General features: G+C 42.3%; 2 protein-coding genes across 16 annotated transcripts in view; one reads left to right on the top strand and one right to left on the bottom strand.

Annotated features, from left to right (window-relative positions):
- The window catches only part of DIS3L (DIS3 like exosome 3'-5' exoribonuclease), a 41602-nt gene extending 25088 nt beyond the window's left edge, over positions 1-16514 (top strand). For all 5 annotated transcript variants that reach the window (XM_009210434.3, XM_017960717.2, XM_003901087.3 and 2 more), the window contains 9 exons: positions 2176-2337; positions 4545-4792; positions 5357-5449; positions 7709-8242; positions 11419-11573; positions 11670-11848; positions 14676-14821; positions 15499-15673; positions 15767-16514. In XM_009210434.3, the coding sequence (XP_009208698.3) occupies positions 2176-2337; positions 4545-4792; positions 5357-5449; positions 7709-8242; positions 11419-11573; positions 11670-11848; positions 14676-14821; positions 15499-15673; positions 15767-16075 (2001 nt within the window). In that variant the 3' untranslated portion in view covers positions 16076-16514. The remainder of the gene's footprint in view (positions 1-2175; positions 2338-4544; positions 4793-5356; positions 5450-7708; positions 8243-11418; positions 11574-11669; positions 11849-14675; positions 14822-15498; positions 15674-15766) is intronic.
- A 1819-nt stretch (positions 16515-18333) lies between these two features.
- TIPIN (TIMELESS interacting protein) overlaps positions 18334-20142 on the bottom strand; it is a 50017-nt gene continuing 48208 nt past the window's right edge. For all 11 annotated transcript variants that reach the window (XM_009210458.1, XM_009210462.4, XM_009210464.2 and 8 more), the window contains one exon: positions 18334-19319. In XM_009210458.1, coding sequence (XP_009208722.1) covers positions 19078-19319 — 242 coding nt within the window. In that variant the 3' untranslated portion in view covers positions 18334-19077. The remainder of the gene's footprint in view (positions 19320-20142) is intronic.

The raw sequence follows: 20142 nt of genomic DNA, 5'->3' as shown, positions 1-20142 counted from the left end.
ATATAAGGAAATGAATTGTTGAAGGCATCTGGCATTCCAAGATACTGGGATGTGTTTTTTGGGGGGGTTTTTTGTTTCGTTTTATTTTTCCAAGACGGAGTCTCACTCTGTCGCCCAGGCTGGAGTGCAGTGGCGCGATCTTGGCTTATTGCAACCTCAGCCTCCCGGGTTCAAGCAATTCCCCTGCCTCAGCCTCCCGAGTAGCTGGGATTACAGGCTCCCACCACCGCGCCCAACTAATTTTTGTATTTTTAGTAGAGATAGGGTTTCACTATGTTGGCCAGGCCAGTTTTGAACTCCTGACCTCATGATCCGCCACCTCTGCCTCCCAAAGTGCTGGAATTATAGGTGTGAGCTACCATGCCCGGCCGTGTTTTTATGTTTTTTAATTTGTTTTTTGTAGAGATGGAGTCTCACTTTGTTGCACAGGCTGGTCTTGAACTACTGACCTCAAGCAATCCTCCTGCCTTGGCCCCCCAAAGTGCTGGAATCACAGGCATGAGCCACTGTGCCCAGCCCCAAGATTCTGTTTTTTAAAAATTCTAAATATATGAGAACCATCCATTAAATAGTCTGTGGTTAATAAATTCAGGCCAGAGAGAAATTGTCCTAGAAAGAGCTGTGTAGGACAACCAGAGAGAACATACATTATCCAGCTGTCCAAGACAGAAACTTTCAATAGATACACTTTGCCAACACTAACAAGCTTTCCTCCAGCAAGCAATATAGAAATACGATCACTCTGCCCTGTAGGGATGATGTAGTGGTACTTCACAGAATTGATTATCCATAAAGGAATATAGCACTGGAAAGAAGACATAAACAAGAAGGTTAGAAATTAACCTTTACTTCTGTCAAAGAGTATGGGCATTGCCCAATTTAATTCCCCCTGATATTTTTCAGTTTGTAAATGAGACACTAAAGCAGGATGTCCCCGGCCAGTAACCTGGCCATTGTACTTTTTACATCTTGAAGCTTTATGCAGGCTCTCCAGGCCAGTTGCACCTAATATGTTTTCCATTCCCATGGTTTGCTGGAATTTTTGGGTAATGGGGATTCAGTTTACACTGACACCTTCTTCTCCGCCAAAGACCATCTTAAGAGGTCTTCAAACAGGCCAGGCGCAGTGGCTCATGCCTGTAATTCTAGCACTTTGGGAGGCTGAGGCAGGTGGATCACTTGAGGCCAGGAGTTCAAGACCAGCCTGGGCCGGGCGCGGTGGCTCACGCCTATAATCCCAGCACTTTGGGAGGCCGAGGCGGGCAGATCACGAGGTCAGGAGATTGAGACCATGCTCGCTAACTCAGTGAAACCCCGTCTCTACTAAAAATACGAAAAATTAGCCGGGCGTGGTGGCAGGCGCCTATAGTCCCAGCTACTCAGGAGGCTGAGGCAGGAGAATGGTGTGAACCTGGGAGGCGGAGCTTGCAGTGAGCCGAGATTGTGCCACTGTGCTTCAGCCTGGGCGACACAGCGAGACTCCATCTCGGAAAAAAAAAAAAAAAGACCAGCCTGGCCAACATGGTGAAACCCCATTTCTACTACAAAAAAAAAAAAAAAAGAAAAAAAAATACAAAAATTAGTTGGGCATGGTGGTGCACGCTTGTAATCCCAGCTATGTGAGAGGCTGAGGCAGGAGGATCACTTGAACCCGGGAGGCATAGGCTGCAGTAAGCCAAGATAACGCCACTGCATTCCAGCCTGGGTGACAGAGCAAGACTCCATCTCACAAAAAAAAAAAAAAGAAAGAAAGAAAAATAGACTTCAAAGAAATTAGGAGCTACCTCCCACACACAAAACATTAAGATTATTGTTTTAAAACTTAATTTGGACCATGCATAATTGAGTTTTCCCCTTGTGTTGCAAGTGTTAACTAGAATGTATTACATCTTGAAGCCTTATGCAGGCTCTCTTTAGCAGACTAAAATTTCCAGCCCTCTTCATTGACGTAGAGAGGTAATACCTCCCTTCAAAGCACTGGGTCAAGCATTTCATACCATCTGGCAATTTAGTAATAGAAAGAATGAAAAACAAAAAATAAACCTACTGTACACCACTATTTGCAACTGGCCACTCTCTTTGGAACCCAGTGCTGTTTGCCTCTTGTTTGATGCCTCTAATTGACCCACTTAACTCCTGGTGCTCAGCCGTGTTTTATTTTTTCCTTTTGTGCAGGACTTCAGGGTGGTCGTGCGCATCGATTCTTGGGAGTCAACATCTGTGTATCCAAATGGACATTTTGTGCGTGTTTTAGGAAGAATTGGAGATCTGGAAGGCGAAATTGCAACCATCCTGGTGGAAAACAGTATTTCAGTCATCCCTTTCTCAGAAGCTCAGGTCGGGTTTTCCAGAAACCTTTGGTCTAGTGACATTTTCTTTTTTCTTTTGTTGTTGTTTCATCATTAAGAAAGAAAAGTCTCTGTGTTATGTAACAACCCACTGTGTTAAGCTACAGATAATGGAAAAATCTCACTCCTCTTTATTCTATATTTGGACCAAACTGAAGTCAGCTTTAAGTGTAGAATTAATTTTCTATCGCCTCATAGCTCTCAAATTTTTATATTTTCCAACTGGGCTTAAAAATGATATGTCAGTGTCTTATAGTCAGTATACATCCGTCCCCAGCAACTACAAGGACACCTAGTTACAGACCCAACTGAGCTCCACACTCTCTGTCCAAATCATTCAACCAGAGGCTGCATAAAGCTGCAGGGGATGGATTCCTGGGATCCATACATCTCCGACCCATGGGTCAAAAATTATGCTCATTATGAAACAGTTTTTGTGAACCTTTACAGAAAACAAAAATCCCATAAACATAAAACATCAGCTATTTCCATCACTTCATGATCTTTTAAAACCCTCATAAATCTTGTGTATTATTCTTGCATGACTATATTCATCATGTGCACACGCTGATTTCTGTTCTGCTTCTTTCACTTAAAATTATTTTTATATATTGACATAGCCTACTTATTTTAATGATAATGGTAAATTATGGTATATTGACATACCCTAGTTTGCTTAAGCATTTCTCAATTGTTGAGCATTCAGCTGTTTAATTTTTCAGTATTATAAAAAAATGTAGGTCGGGTGCGGTGGCTCACGCCTGTAATCCCAGCACTTTGGGAGGCCAAGGCGGGTGAATCACCAGGTCAGGAGTTTGAGACCAGCCTGGCCAACATGATGAAAACCTGTCTCTACTAAAAACACACAAAAAAATTAGCTGGGCATAGCGGTGGGCACCTGTAATCCCAGCTACTCGAGAGTCTGAGGCAGGAGAATTGCTGAACTCAAGGGCGGAGGTTGCAGTGAAGATTGGCGCCCACTGTGTCCAGCCCTCGAGTAGAGTGAGGGAAACAAAAAAGCCACAACATTTTTATAAACACTGCTTTTAATTTTTGATGGAGTGTTGCTCTGTCACCCAGGCTGGAGTGCAGTGGCAGATCTCGCCCACTTGAACCTCTGGGCCTCCTGGGTTCAAGCAATTCTCCTGCCTTAGCCTCCAGTAGCTGGGACTACAGGCCACACCCTCACCACACCTGGCTAATTGTATTTTTAGTAGAGATGCGTTTCACCGTTAACCAGGATGGTCTCGATCTCCTGACCTCGATCCTACTACCAACCTCCCAAAGTGCTGGGATTACAGGCCTGGAGCCACCACGCCTGGCCATCTGCTTTTTAATATCTTTTTGATCATTCTCTTGGAATGTAATCCCTAAAGTGAGATTACCAAGTCAAAGGGTATAAAAGATTTAAATAACTTCTTATATGTACTAGCACATTGTTCTCCAGAAAATTTGGACCCATTTGCATTGCCATAAGGAGTGTCTGGGTGTTCTTATTTTCATTATAGTTTTTCACAGAATAGGAGCTATCATAGTAAACTATTTTAGAATATTTTACATCATTAAATTTTTATATTTAACATTAGTTTCTGGAAATTATTTGTTGACAGCTCTTAGTGAAAATGTTACAATAAAATAAAGTGTGAGCTATACATCATAGGACTAGAATTTTCTCTTCCCTTTTAGCCTACTTAACTGCAAATTGATAGCTTAAACAGATAATAATGGAGAGAAAATGCCCTAGATAGGTCTTGTATAAAATTATCTTTAAGGGGTAAGCTTTTAATATTTGGAACATGTTGATTATTTTTTCAAGTCTTAAATTTAAAGCTTGACTACATTTAAACGAATGGATCATTTGAAAATGGGCTACATGTTGTACTCTTGTTCCAAGCCCCTATAACTAAAGAGACTGGTAGAAGTTGTGGGACATTTTCTGTCCAAATGTAAGGGTCCTCAGGAGTATGGGACTTTGTCTTTCTTGTTGACTCCTGACTTTCCAGAGCCCAGCACAGTACCCCGGATATCTGAGGCACCTAATAAACAATTATTGATCAAAGGAAGCCGACATAGGTTGATGCAGAAGGTAATTGAGAATGAATGAATTTCTCTGTGATCGCATTGAGAATATCAGTGAGTGGATTTTTACAGAAATGTATGGTGCATGAATTGCTGAATATTTGACCTCTCATACAGATGTGTGAGATGCCGGTAAACACACCAGAAAATCCCTGGAAAGTGAGTCGTGAAGAGGAACAAAAACGTAAAGACTTGAGGAAAAGCCATCTCGTATTCAGCATTGACCCCAAAGGTTGTGAAGATGTGGATGACACACTCTCAATCAGAACCTTAAATAATGGCAACCTGGAACTTGGGGTCCACATCGCAGATGTAACACACTTTGTGGCACCAAATTCTTATATTGATATTGAAGCTAGAACAAGGTAATGCTATTTGAAATCAGCTCTATGGTTGTATATATGTGACTGTGTATTTTGTGTCTGTACTAGTTTCAGGTGTTCAAAGATCTCATGTTTGTGTAATTCTGAAGGTCCCTTCCAGAAAAAAAAAAAAAAAGTTGAGGTCCACTCCCCATTTTCGTTTAGAAAAACAGTACCTTGATCAATTTACCTTTCCTTTTAACATAACCTTTTCACATATTGTTTCCTACTAAACTGAAATAGGTTAAATTTTCATGTAGTAATATACTATTGTATAAAAATGCTGGATCATTACACTCCAATTTTTCTTATGCAACAAAGATTCACTGTCACTTGCTCTTTCTTTCTCTTATCAGTGGAAGACTATTCAGCCCAAAGCAGTATCACTTAGAAAAATGGGACCATGGGAATAGTTTTATTACCCAGTCTGCTGCACTTTATGAAACAGCAACAGCCTTGGGGAATCTGTAGTGAGATTTTGGCCATTTACCTCCCTGCGGCCCACACAGTCAGCAGTTCTGCTTCTCCCTGCTGAAGGTCGCGGTGCCGCGTGTGTGTCATTCACAGGGCCACCACTTATTATCTAGCAGATCGTCGCTATGACATGCTGCCTTCCGTCCTCAGTGCCGATTTGTGTTCCCTTCTGGGAGGCGTTGATAGGTGAGTTTATGGCTTTTGTCTTCAAAGCTTGTCCTGGCCCTTCTGTGGCTCCCGATGCTGCCTGCTTCTGGCCTCATTTTTCTTCTCTGCTCTGCCCCACCCCAGCCCTGGGTCTCCCCTCTGATCTCTCAACAACACCCCTGACCCCAACCCCACACCACTTATCTTTAGGCAGCTTTATTTCTCCAGCCTTCCCTACCCTTCCCTTCCTCTCTTCTGTCTGCTAGCAGTGGGGCTGCATCTCCCTCTGTTACTGGCTTTTTAAAGTCGGCTAAAATCTGAGAACAAATGTGTGTAGCTTTGTGCTTATGCATTGCCCGGATGAAGTTGTTTGGCATGAGGATCATGAACTTGGGGAGTTTTTTGTTTGTTCATTTGTTAAGGTTAAAATTTATGTTTCTCTTTGAATAGGTAATAGAATCATATAGGCCCAAACTCATATATCCCAAGAGGTATTTAATAAAAGATTCCTCCCTATCACTTTCCCTCATTTACCAGTTCCATATTAGTTTTTCTAGATATATTACACACACAAATATGCATATGTGATCTTTGTTTTTTACACAAATGGTTGCATTATATATATACTGTTTAGCACCTTCCTTTTTTAAAAAAACTTACTGGTATCTTAGAGATCATTCCGTATTAATAACAGTTGCACTATCTATGGAAATTTTGATAGTTTCCCGTATTTTGGTTTTACAAACAAAGCTGTACGGAGTTAACTTTGAACATAAGTCATTTCACATTTTCATTTTTATTTTTATTTTTGGAGACCGAGTTTCACATATTGCCGAGGCTGGTCTTGAACTCCTGTGCTCAAGTGATCCTCCCGCCTTAGCCTCCCAAAATGCTGGGATTACAGATGTAAGCCACCACGCCCAGCCCATTTCACATTTTTAAAAATACAGTATATATGAAAGAGAAATTCCCATATTTGATTATGGGATCTCTGTGTCAAGAGTATGTACATTTGTGTTTAGATCAGTATAATCAAATCGCCCTCTTTAAATGTTCCACCAATTATGTTCCTGTTGCCAATGTATGAGAGTGTGTATTTTCCCACAGCCTTGCCAGCACAGTATGTTGTATTTTTTTATCTTTGCCAATTTGATAAATGAAAAATGGTATCTTAGATTGGCTTTAATTTGCATTATGAATAAAGCTAACCATTTTTTGTATGTTTAACAGTCACTTAGGTATCCCTTTCTGTTAACTACTTTATATTCTTTGCCCATTTTTCTTTTGGATTCAAGATCAATTACTAATTAATTTGTAAAAGCTCTTTACATATTAGGAAAATTAGCCCTGTGGTTTTTTTTTAGTTCCAAATGTATACTTTTTTAATAAAATGACTTGGTGGCAAAGAGTTTTTTTTGCTAAATGAAATTTTTGCTAATTTAGCCGTCATCGAGACTGATATCACAGTTCAGTGTCATCCTGTAGGATTTGCAAGACTTTGCTCTAATTTACTGAGCTAAAAAGACTTGACTCTATCAGTGTCATGCTTTTCTAATCAAAATGGAGGACATGGCCGGGCACGGTGGCTCACGCCTGTAATCCTAGCACTTCGGGAGGCCGAGGTGGGTGGATTGCCAGAGCTCAGGAGTTTGAGACCAGCCTGGGCAACACAGTGAAACCGTGTCTCTACTAAAATAGAAAAAATTAGCCGGGCGTGGTGGTGCGTGCCTGTAGTCCCAGCTACTCTAGAGGCTGAGGCAGGAGAATCACTTGAACCTGGAAGAGGTAGGTTGCAGTGAGCCAAGATAGCACCACTGCACTCCACCCTGGGCAACAGAGCGAGACTCCATCTCAAGAAAAAAAAAAAAAAAAATGGAGGACATAAAGTAGGGTTTGTAATGTCACATATGAACTCATTTCAAATTTGTTCAGAGCTCAACAAAACCCAGTCTAACTGTTGTTTTAATTTAAAATATTTTTTGATTTAGTTGTAAGGTGGTTGGATTGACAAATCAAACCAGAAACCTGTAGCTTTGTAATTTTTTTTAAGTTACAGTTAGGTCAAATTCTACTTGCTTCAAAAATAGAAGACTTAGGTGGGGCATGGTGGTTCACACCTGTAATCCCAGCACTTTGGGCAGGAGAATTGCTCAAACCCAGGAGATTGAGGCAACAGTGAGCAGCAATCATGCCATTGCACTTCAGCCTGGGTGACAGAGCAAGACCCTGTCTCAAACAAAACAAAACAAAAGCCAGATGAATTTAATAGTGATATTGTCAATGTTACTGTTTTTGTAGGTATGCTGTAAGCATCATGTGGGAACTGGATAAAACCTCTTATGAAATTAAGGAAGTGTGGTATGGCAGAACCATTATTCGATCAGCATACAAACTGTTCTATGAAGCAGCCCAAGAACTACTGGATGGAAATTTTAGTGTTGTTGATGATATTCCAGAATTCAAAGACTTGGATGAGAAGAGCAGACAAGCCAAGCTGGAGGAGTTAGTGTGGGCAATTGGAAAGCTGACCGACATAGCTCGCCATGTCAGAGCTAAACGAGATGGATGTGGTGCCCTGGAACTGGAAGGGGTAGAGGTTCGCGTACAGCTAGATGACAAAAAAAACATTCATGACCTCATCCCCAAGCAGCCCCTGGAAGTCCATGAGACAGTGGCTGAATGCATGATCCTGGCCAACCACTGGGTTGCCAAGAAGATCTGGGAGAGCTTCCCTCATCAGGCCTTGCTGCGCCAGCACCCTCCTCCACACCAGGAGTTCTTTTCAGAACTCCGGGAATGTGCTAAAGCCAAAGGCTTCTTCATAGATACACGGTATTCCTCTTTTGAGGGGGCAGAGCAATGGAGGGGCATGCTGTATATTTATTTATCTTATAGTTGTTCTTAAAATGTGACAGCCAGATCTTTGACCAAAAAGAGAAAACAGATTGTTGGCTCTCTGCATTTTTGAAGACACACTTTTCTCTCTTCATTGTTATGTATAGAGACTTAAAACATGTTTATTTAGGCATAATTTTGTTCCTTGGTTTTTTATTTCATTTTTTTTTTAGATAGAGTCTTGCCCTGTCACACAGGCTTGAGTGCAGTGGTGCGATCTCAGCTCACTGCAACCACCACCTCCCAGGTTCAAATGATTCTCCTGCCTCAGGCTCCCAAGTGGCTGGGACTACAGGCACATGCCACTACGCCCAGCTAATTTTTTTTGTATTTTTAGCAGAGACAGAGTTTCGCCATGTTGGCTAGGCTAGTCTCGAGCTCTTGACCTCAAGTGATCCACCTGCCTTGGCCTCCCAAACTGCTGAGATTATAGGCGTGAGCGACCACAATGGACATTTAGGCATAAATTTTGATCCACTACAATTTGGGTTTTTTTTGTTTGTTTGGTTGGTTGGTTGATTGGTGTTTTTTTGTTTGTTTGTTTGTTTTTGAGATAGAGTCTCGCTATGTCACCCAGGCTGGAGTGCAGTGGCACGATCTTGGCTCACTGCAACTTCCGCCTCCCGGGTTCAAGCGATTCTCTTGACTCAGCCTCCCGAGTATATGGGATTACAAGCGCGTGCCACCACGATCGGCAAATGTTTGTATTTTTGGTAGAGACAGGGTTACACCATGTTGGTCAGGCTGGTCTCAAACTCCTGAGCTCGTGATTCACCCACTCAGTCTCCCAAAGTGCTGGGATTATAGGTATGAGCCACCGTGTGCGGCTGGCCTGCCATAATTTGCAATACAGAAGTAGGGAACCTGTTAGTTACCCTTGATTTAATTTCATCTACCCCTTAAGTGATGAAGAATTAATCCTATTTATTTCAATAATTTCAAAATGCAGCATCTTTGTGACAATATTGTAAGATACTACATCAACAGTGAATTTATACCACCCTCCACTGAATGAGACATTTTTACTCCCTATCTCTAGAATAAAATACTTCTTTCATTAAAAACTAAGTATAGGCAGGCCGGGCATGGTGGCTCATGCCTGTAATCCCAGCACTTTGGGAGGCTGAGGTGGATGGATCACGAGGTCAGGAGATTGAGACCATCCTGGCTAACACAGTGAAACCCCATCTCTACTACAAATACAAAAAATTATCCGGGCAAGGTGGTGGGCGCGTGTAGTCCCAGCTACTCGGGAGGCTGAGACAGGAGAATGGCATGAACCCAAGAGGCAGAGGTTGCAGTGACCCGAGATTGCACCACTGCACTCCAGCCTGGGTGACAGAGCAAGACTCTCTCAAAAAATATATATAAATAAAAACTAAGTATAGGCTGGGTACAGTGGCTCACCACCAGTAATCCTAGCACTTTGGAGGCTGAGGCAGGCACATCACTGGGGTCAGGAGTTCGAAACCAGCCTTGCCAACATGGTGAAACTCTGTCCCTACTAAAAATACAACAATGAGCCAGGCGTGGTAGTGCACTCTTGTAATCCCAGGTACTCGGAGGCTGAGGCGTGAGAATCGCTTGAACCTGGGAGGCGGAGGTTGCGGTGAGCCAAGACTGTGCCACTACACTCCAGCCTGGGTGACAGACTGAGACTCTGTCTCAAAAAATATATATATATATATATACACACACATATATATATTGTTTTTTAAAATATTTTATTGTCAAGTAACAGGTACTAATTAAAATATCTTTTATTTGTTTATCAAAATTGATTGTTTTTTAACTTGGACAACATGGTGAGACTCCATTTTTTTTTTTTTCTTTGGGACGGAGTCTCGCTGTGTTGCCAGGCTGGAGTGCCATGGCACAATCTCACTGCAACCTCCACCTCCCGAGTTCAAGGGATTCTCCTGCCTCAGCCTCCCAAGTAACTGGGACTACAGGCGCCCGCCACCATGCCTGGCTGATTTTTTTGTATTTTTGTTAGAGACAGGGTTTCACCATACTGGCAACTCCTGACCTTGTGATCTCCCTCCTCAGCCTCCCAAGTGCTAGGATTACAGGCGTAAGCCACCACGCCCAGCCTCTTTTTTTTTTTTTTTTTAAAGAGGGTTTGTTTTTTTTTTGCTTCTGCCTTCCGGTGCTAGTATGTTTGTTTGTTAGTTTGTCACTGTGTGAGCTGTCTGCATGCCAGGCACATGGGACAAGGGCTTTCAGACATCCTCGTGGTTAATTCTTAATGCTGAGGTGATGGCAGCATCATTCATGTTTACAGATAAGTCAATTAAGTCTGAAGAGATTAAGTAATTTGCCTGTAATTTAACAGTCAGTCAGGACAGAGCCAGGATTTGAACCCACCAAGTCTGTTAAACTTGAAAGCTCACATAGTGACCACTTAACACCTTGCCTCTCTGTTTATTATCATGCTCTATTTCTCCTTTCCCCCTTTTCCCTTAGCCAGCCACAATATAGGACTGAATTATATGTTGTATTATTAGTTTTATTTTTAATATACCTCTGTATTTCCTGGGGCTTTAAAATTATTATTTTGAGGCTGTATGCAGTGGTTCACACCTGTAACCCCAGCACTTTGGGAGACTGAGGCAGGAGTATCACTGAAGGCCAGGAGTTCAAGACTAGCCTGGGCAACAAAGTGAGACCCTGTCTCTACAAAAAAATTATTTTCAGAATAAATAGAATGCTTACTACCTCTTTAAAAAAGAAAAACTAATTTAGGTTTCTTTTACTTGTACACCAAGTCCATTATTTTACCTATATAGAATGTTTAAGGTTAAGGATGTAAAGAATTCAATTCAACGAGTATTTGACCACCCATTATGGCCAAGCACTTAGTCTCATGTTACAATCAGTACATGATTCATTTCTACTTAAGAAATGTATTTAAATTCTGACACTCTTGCTTTGTTTAAACTGCAAAGCAAACTAGATTTCTGTATTTGAAAAGAGGTGCTTCTGAAATGTGTCCAAAATAAATTTACTGGCAGATGAAGGTATTCAGACAGATGAGTGAAGGGTTCCTCTCAAAGTGTTCTCTTGTAAATTACTGTCTGGGACTAGCTAACGATTTTTCTGTTCTTTGTCAGGTCCAATAAAACACTGGCTGATTCTCTGGATAATGCGAATGACCCCCACGATCCCATTGTGAACAGGCTGCTGCGCTCCATGGCCACGCAGGCCATGTCCAATGCTCTGTATTTCTCCACGGGATCCTGCGCGGAGGAGGAGTTCCATCATTACGGTGAAACATACCATGTTCCTATGTGTCGCTATAATTTTGTGCTAGTTATTTTTAAAGATCTTTTGTTTATTTTGATCTTTTGCTTTCTTTTTGAAGGTCTTGCATTAGATACATATACCCACTTTACTTCTCCAATAAGAAGATATTCAGATATTGTAGTACACCGCTTGTTAATGGCAGCCATTTCAAAAGATAAGAAAATGGAAATTAAGGGAAATTTGTTCAGCAACAAAGATCTTGAGGAATTATGCAGACATATCAACAACAGAAACCGAGTAAGAGAGAATTTCAAAATTCTCTTACCTATCATCTCTTGCTAAGAAAATGTCAGCTCTATTGTGTAGTACAGTGAAGTATCATACATTCTAGCAAATTAAATTCTAGAATTATTTTAACCAGTGCTTTCAGAACGTTTGTAGATGTTCTCAGGTAACTTGTGGATTTGGGAGATTTGACAGTAGATTATTAGATTTTTTTTTTCCAAAAGGCGGAAATGTAAAGATTCAAGCAACACATAAAGATATGATGACAGAGGTCAGGCGCGGTGGCTCATGCCTGTAATCCCAGCACTTTGGGAGGCCAAAACAGGCCGATCACTTGAGGTCAGGAGTTTGAGACCAGCCTGACCATTATGGTGAAACCCCATCTCTACAAAAAATACAAAAATTAGCCGGGTGTGGTGGCATGTGCCTGTAGTCCCAGTTGCTTGGGAGGCTAAGGCAGAAGAGGTCGCCTCCACCGGGAGGGGGGGTAGAGATGGAAGTGGGCAGAGATCCCCCCACTCCACTCCAGCCTGGAGGAAAAAAGAGTGAGTGTTTCTAAAAAAAAAAAAAAAAAAAAAAGATATGAAGACAAACACCTCACCTGTTATCTTACCACTCAGAGCTAATAATTAATGATTCTAGACACTGCTAACATTTTTATTTATAAAACTATCGGCCAGGCGCGGTGGCTTGCGCCTATAATCCCAGCACTTTGGGAGGCTGAGGCGGGCAGATCTCAAAGTCAGGAGATCGAGACCATCCTGGCTAACACAGTGAAACCCCAGCTCTACTACAAATACAAAAAATTAGCCGGGCATGGTGGCGGGCGCTTCTAGTCCCAGCTACTCAGGAGGCTGAGGCAGGAGAATGGCGTGAACCCAAGAGGCGGAGCTTGCAGTGAGCCAACATCACACCACTCCAGCCTGGGCGACAGAGCGAGACTCTGTCTCAAAAAAAAAAAAAAAAAATCATACCATGCCTGCTGTTTGAAATCTGCTTTTTTCATGTAACCCAACTGTTATAGATAGCACAGCATGTTACATCATTGTTTTGGAGCTGCTTTCTATTCTATTTCATATTACTAGTTGCTACAAGATTGCACAGCATAGAACTAGACCACTGGGTAATGCAGGAAATTGGAAACTAAATCTTTAATGTAATTTTCTATATCCAATGGTATAGCTGTCTGCTGTGCAATGTTGTAGCACTAGCCATGTGGGCTACCTAAATTTAATTAAAATTAGAAGTTGAAATTTGGTTCCTCAGTCACACTGACCACATTGCACATGCTCAGTGGCCACTTGTGGTTAGTGGCTACATATTAGGCAACACGGATAGAGAGCATTTCTATCATTGCAGAAAGTTCTGTTGGGCAGCACTGTTCTAAGCAATTAAATTTACAACCATCCTCATGGATACACTTATACAGACATTTCAGATGATTGTCTGGAAAAATTCCTAGAAATGGAATTGCTGAGCCGAAAGGTGTGCACGCATAAATGAAATTTTGATAGGCCGGGTGCAGTGGCTCATGACTGTAATCCCAGCACTTTTCGAGGTCAAGGCCGGTGGATCACTGAGTTCAGGAGTTCAAGACCGGTCTGGCCAACATGGTGAAACCCCGTTACTACTAAAAATATAAAAATTAGGCTGGGCACAGTGGCTCACGCGTGTAATCCCAGTACTTTGGGAGGCTGAGATGGGCGGATCACGAGGTCAGGAGGTCGAGACCATCTTGGCTAAAATGGTGAAACCCCATCTCTACTAAAAATACAAAAAATTAGCCGGGCGAGGTGATGGGCGCCTGTAGTCCCAGCTACTCGGGAGGCTGAGGCAGGAGAATGGCGTGAACCCGGGAGGCGGAGCTTGCAGTGAGCCGAGATCGCGCCACTGCACTCCAGCCTGGGTGACAGTGCGAGACTCCTTCTCAAAAAAAAAAAAAAACAAACAAAAATTAGCCAGGCATGGTGGTGCGCGCCTGTAATCCCAGCTAATCGGGCGGCTGACACAGGAGAATCACATGAACCCGGGAGTGGAGGTTGCAGGGAGCCAAGATCACACTATTGCACTCCAGCCTAGGCGACAGAGTGAGACTCCATCTTCAAAAAACAAAAAGAAACTTTGATAGATATTACTAAATTGTCTTCCTTATCAGTAGTGCTAATTTAGACTTCCACCAATAGGGTTTTCGTAGGACAGGTTTGAAAAGAAAGGCTGGCCGGGCGGGGTGGCGCACACCTGTAATCCCAGCACTTTGGGAGGCCGAGGTGGGCGGATCATGAGGTCAGGAGATCGAGACCATCCTGGCTAACACGGTGAAACCCCATCTCTACTAAAAATACAAAAAAAAAATTATCCGGGCATGGTGGCGGGCGCCCGTAGTCCCAGCTACTCGGGAGGCTGAGGCAGGCTAATGGTGTGAACCCAGGAGGTGGAGCTTACAGTGAGCCAAGATCGCGTCACGGCACTCCAGCCTGGGCAACTGAGCAAGACTCTGTCTCAAAAAAAAAAAAAAAAGAAAAGAGAAGAAAGAAATGGCAAGTAAGACATATGTGATACTTTTCCTGTACCCAAGGTGGACATGACTCAAATTTGCTGACCTCTAATTTCATGAACTAAAAATGGGTTTCATTTTATAAAATAATTCATTTTCTAAGACATTTTTGAAGAGATAATACTAGATAGTTAAGTTCCCACAAAAAGTAATTTAATTTCATAATAGAGAACAATTTTTATGTTAATAGTTTTACAGAATCTCACATTTGAATGAATATGAATTTCATTTCTTCGGGGAATGCCAGGGGAGTGTTATAATACTTTGGAGTTGTGCTTCTTACAGGCAGCACAGCATTCTCAGAAGCAGTCTACTGAGCTCTTCCAGTGCATGTACTTCAAAGACAAAGACCCTGCCACCGAGGAGCGTTGCATATCTGATGGAGTTATTTATTCAATTCGAACAAATGGTGTGCTTGTATTTATACCCAGGTATGTTACATCTAATGCAATGGTGCATAACAAATCATCAGTAAAAGTGTAGAACACAAACTGTACATAGATACAATTTATTAAGATATTTAAGCAACTAGTTATATGTACATAATGTAACATATGATTCAGTATATAAATGTGAAGATTGGAGGCCGGGGTGGCTCACGCCTATAATCCCAGCACTTTGGGAGGCCAAGGTGGGCAGATCACCTGAGGTCAGGAGTTCGAGACCAGCCTGGCCAACATGGTGAAACCCCGTCTCTACTAAAAGTACAAAAATTAGCCAGGCGTGGTGACGCGTGCCTGAAATCCCAGCTACCTGGGAGGCTGAGGCAGGAGAATCACTTGAACCCGGGAGGCAGAGGTTGCAGTGAGCCAAGATCGTGCCATTGCACTCCAGCCTGGGTGACAGAGCAAGAATCTGTCTCAAAAAAAATAAAGTGAAGATTGGAATGTGTGTATATATATACACATCTATGTCCATTTTAGGGTCTTTCTTATCTAACAAAACACTTTGTTTCCATCTGCTAAGGTGAAATAAATACTTGGAGGTAAACCACAGGAAAAGTAATTTGTTTTTAATCTAGGAGAAAAACTAGTATTCTAGATAAGCATACAAGATCTGTGTACTAAGAATACATTGTCTCTGGATTTATATTCTGGTCATAATATAGGTTTGGGATTAAAGGTGCTGCTTATCTAAAAAATAAAGATGGTTTAGTCATCTCATCTGGCCCAGATAGCCGTTCTGCATGGAAACCAGGATCCCTTCAACGATTTCAAAACAAAATTACCTCTACTACAACAGATGGGGAATCTGTTACGTTCCATTTGTTTGACCATGTAACCGTAAGTCTGTATTTCTATTAAGTATTATTAATATTTAAAATGTAAGGAACAAATAATGTGATTTAGTAATATGTATTTTCTTCTCTATGCTAGGTAAGAATATCCGTACAGGCCTCACGTTGCCATTCTGATACAATCAGACTTGAAATAATTAGTAACAAACCATACAAGATACCCAATACAGAACTTATTCATCAGAGCTCCCCTTTGCTGAAGAGTGAGTTAGTGAAAGAAGTAACTAAATCTATGGAAGAAGCTCAGCTTGCCCAAGAGGTCAAAGTAAACATCATTCAGGAAGAATATCAAGAATATTGCCAAACAAAGGGAAGGAGCCTATACACACTTCTAGAGGAGATACGGGACCTAGCTCTCCTGGATGTTTCAAACAATTATGGAATATGAAAGGCTCTTACTTCACTAAGAGCTGTCATATGTGAATGTTTTACAGTCTTTTCAAACTTAACATTTAATGTGTGTCACTCAGTGCTCTAGTTGATCAGGACTGGGTAACTATTTCACATATATGTAAAATGTTCTCAGCCGGGCATGGTGGCTCATGCCTGTAGTCCCAGCTACTTGGGAGGTGGAAGCAGGAGAACTGCCTGAACCCAGGAGGAAGAGGTTGCAGTGAACTGAGATCACACCACTGCATTCCAGCCTGGGCAGCAGAGCAAGACTCCATCTCAAAAAAAAGTTCTCTCATTCATTGAAGTTGCATTAAATAAAGTATAATTAGGTCACTATGGAAACTGAGTTTTCAGTAATGAGTGGACAGTAAGTGGTGGCTCTGCAGATTGCTAGCCCCTTTCTAATAGTTTAATAAACCCAAAATTATTGGTTATCTTGTCTCCAATCAGTTCTTTCAAATGTTTTATTTTTCCAGTAATTACATTTGGATCATAGGCCCCTCTGACATCTGTCAGGTAATTTTCAGTCACTTTCAGATAATAAGACTTAGTCCTGAGTCCACCTCTCTGCTTAAAACTCCTATTTCATATTTGACTCAGTCCTTCCCTGCTGTCTCCAGTACTAGTTGGGAATAGGACACAGGGCAGGTGGTAAGGTGCAGGTAAAGTTCTGTCACAGGCCTCCCTTCCCACCCTCCCACTTTGATGAGGTGCATTGGCCTTCCCCTTGTTGAAAACTCGTTACTTTGCCAGCAAACACCCCACTAGAAAAATTAACTCTTGGCCAAGCACGGCGGCTCACACCTATAATCCCAGCACTTTGGGAGGCCGAGATGGGTGGATCACAACATCAGGAGATCGAGACCATCCTGGCCAACATGGTGAAACCCCATCTCTACTAAAAATACAAAATAGCCTTGTTTGGTGGCAGGCGCCTGTAATCCCAGCTACTCGGGAGGCTGAGGCAGAGAATTGCTTGAACCTGGGAGGCGGAGGTTGCAGTGAGCCAAGATCGCGCCACTGCTGTCCAGCCTGGGTGACAGAGTGAGTCTGTCTCAAAAAGAAAAAGAAAAATTAACCCTTCTTTCTCAGTAGTGTAGTTTGTGAGGGTAGACAGAAGCCTGAACAGGCCCTCCTGAGGAAGCAGTTTCTATAGGCATTTGGTGGCACCTTGAAACTGCTCTCCATCTTCTAGCTGATCCCCTATTGGCTGCAGTTAGCCACAATCCTCCTAATGCACGTCTCTTGCCCTGTCCTCGTGGCAGTTCCCAGCAGGCCCACAAACCAACCCCCTGACCCCCATCCCAGATGTTTTCCTTGTGCTCACCTTCCTGGCTTTTCCATCAAACCATCTCTGTCATGCCCTGTCCCCACCTGGAGTCAGAAAGCCTGAAAAGAAGATGCCTGTCTGTCCTGGCTTTGTAGATGGAAGCCAGTCTAGCACCATCACTCTGCCCTTTCCCCAAGGGAAAAGAGAGTGAGAGGCCAAGTGCCATGGAAGATCACTTGAGGCCAGGAGCCCAGGACCAGCCTGGTCAACAGGGTGAGACACCATCTCTACAAAAATTAAAACATTAGCCAGGCATGGTGGTACATGTGTGCAGTCGTAGCTACTTGGGAAGCTAAGGCAAGAGGATTGCTTGAGCCCCAGGAGTTTGAGGCTGCAGTGAGTTAGGAGTGGGCCACTGTATTCCAGCCTGAGTGACAGTGAGACCGACACACACACACACACACACACAAATAGTGGCGGGGGGCTTGGGGTAGGGGTGAGGGAGTGGGGTGGGAGAGCCTTTCCTAACACTAACCTTTCTTATTTGTAACTACCCCCTCTACCTGGCAGGAGGAAGTCCAATCAGGTGTTCTCATGATTTGGCCCTAACGCCTCTAGTCTCAAAATCAGCATTCCTAAAATATTCCTTATCCCCTCAATCTTATTCTGTATCATGATTGTACATGTGCTTCCCAATACTGGGAATCTTCTCCATCAAAAGCAAAGTCTTTCCTATGAATCCTACCTAGATGCTATGTTCCCCATGATACTTTGCAAGTTTCACTCCAACTAGTCAGTAAGTTACCAAAAAGCATTCTTTGAACTACCGTAGCACCTATGAGGGTCAGGTAATGTATTAGCCTTTCATGTGACCTTTTAACTATTAAAGTAACTCCTTAAAAAACATGTAAAAACCTTGTATTTACCAAAAGTGTAAACTGCAGAACTAAATAGCAATGAAAAACACCCATAAAGCCTGTAGATAGTTTTTAAGAAAATTTTTACTTCTTTTAAAAAACTGACATTAATATTGAATATATGTACATCTTAAAACTTCACCCAGGCTGGGCGCGGTGGCTCACGCCTGTAATCCCAGCACTTTGGGAGGCCAAGGGGGCCGGATTACCTGAGGTTAGGAGTTCAAGACCAGCCTGGCCAACATGGTGAAACCCTGTCTCTACTGAAAATACAAAAATTAACCGGGCGTGGTGGCACATGCCTGTAATCCCAGCTACTCGGGAGGCTGAGGCAGAATTGCTTGAGCCCAGGAGGTGGAGGCTGCAGTGAGCCGAGATTGTGCACTCCAGCCTGGCTGACAGAGCGAGACTGTCTCAAAACAAACAAACAAATAAACTTCACCCAGACTATTCTGGGCACACTGTCCATGGGTTAACCCTGTTTTGCAAGGAGCAGTAAACAACAGAAACAAAACCTCCAAACTTAGTGAAAACAAGGCATTCAATGACAGACCAGCAGCAGAAACTCCTTATTACCTACTAATCATTTTATGAAGAAACATCTATATAAAACCCAACACTAAAGAGAACAAATAGATTTAACTAAAGTGACAAGCATAATTATAAATAAATACCAGATTACCAGATTTTAAACAATAATCTGTAAAAGTTTTACTACCTAAGGATTTTCACTCCAAGAAGAAAAAATACATAGTAACGCCAAGCTTGCAGGATGATGACTTAACAGATACATTTTCTCTTAATGGAAACTTATCTAGCTTCAGTAGTATTTCTGGATGTAGCATCAAGTTGCTGTTGCACATTTTTAAAAGACTGGTCCAGCAGTGTTTCCTCTAATTTTAATTCCTCTTCTTCACTTAAAGTATTAGCAATAGCATCATTACATGGATTGTCTAGAATGTCTTCGTTTAATCCATTTGACTCGTCCTTTTGATCTTCATCAGTATTAACCTCTTCAACCATGTGTGCCCTGGCTGTATTCATTAACATATCTGAAAAAAATCATACCATTATTATTCATTATAAGTACCTGATCCAATCGTACCACAGAAGTACAAACCTCTTCAAAAGCTTAGTTTAGTAAAATGAAATCTATGATCACTTAATGTTAATTATGATCACTTTCTTCTAAATACACTTTTTTTTTTTTGAGATGGAATCTCGCTCCGTCACCTTGGCTGGAGTGCAATGGAGCAATCTGGGCTTACTGCAACCTCTGCCGGGTTCAAGCGATTCTCCTGCCTCAGCTTCCCGAGTAGCTGGGATTACAGGTGCCTGCCACCACACCCGGCTAATTTTTGTATTTTTAGTAGAGACAGGGTTTCACTATGTTGGCCAGACTGGTCTTGAACTCCTGACCTCAGGTGATCCGCCCGCCCCAGGCTCCCAAAGTCCTAGGATTATAGGCATGAGCTACCATGCCTGGCCTATAAACCCATTTTTATACAACTAAGATCCATTTTAAATGCAAGAGAGGCCAGGCCCAATCCCAACAATTTGGAAGGCTGAGGTGGGAGGATCACTGGAGCTCAGGAGTTCAGGATCAGCCTGGGCCACATAGTGAGACCCCATGTCAACAAAACAAAAAAAAAAAAAAAAAATTAGCTGGGTATGATGGCAAACTGACCGTGCCACTGTACTCCAGCCTGGGTGACAAGGTGAGACCCTGTAACAAAAAAAAAAAAAAAAGCAAAATGGTTTTGAATGTTATTAAATTCACACTCTTGGATCACAGTCAAATGTAACTGTTCTTATTCAAAATCAAAACTATTATTGGCCAGGCACAGTGGATCGTGCCTGTAATCTCGGCACTTT

This window comes from Papio anubis, chromosome 7, assembly GCF_008728515.1.
Source record: "Papio anubis isolate 15944 chromosome 7, Panubis1.0, whole genome shotgun sequence".
Taxonomy (NCBI): domain Eukaryota; kingdom Metazoa; phylum Chordata; class Mammalia; order Primates; family Cercopithecidae; genus Papio; species Papio anubis.
Note: the sequence above shows the minus strand (reverse complement) of the source record. Positions and strands in the feature narration are given on the sequence as shown.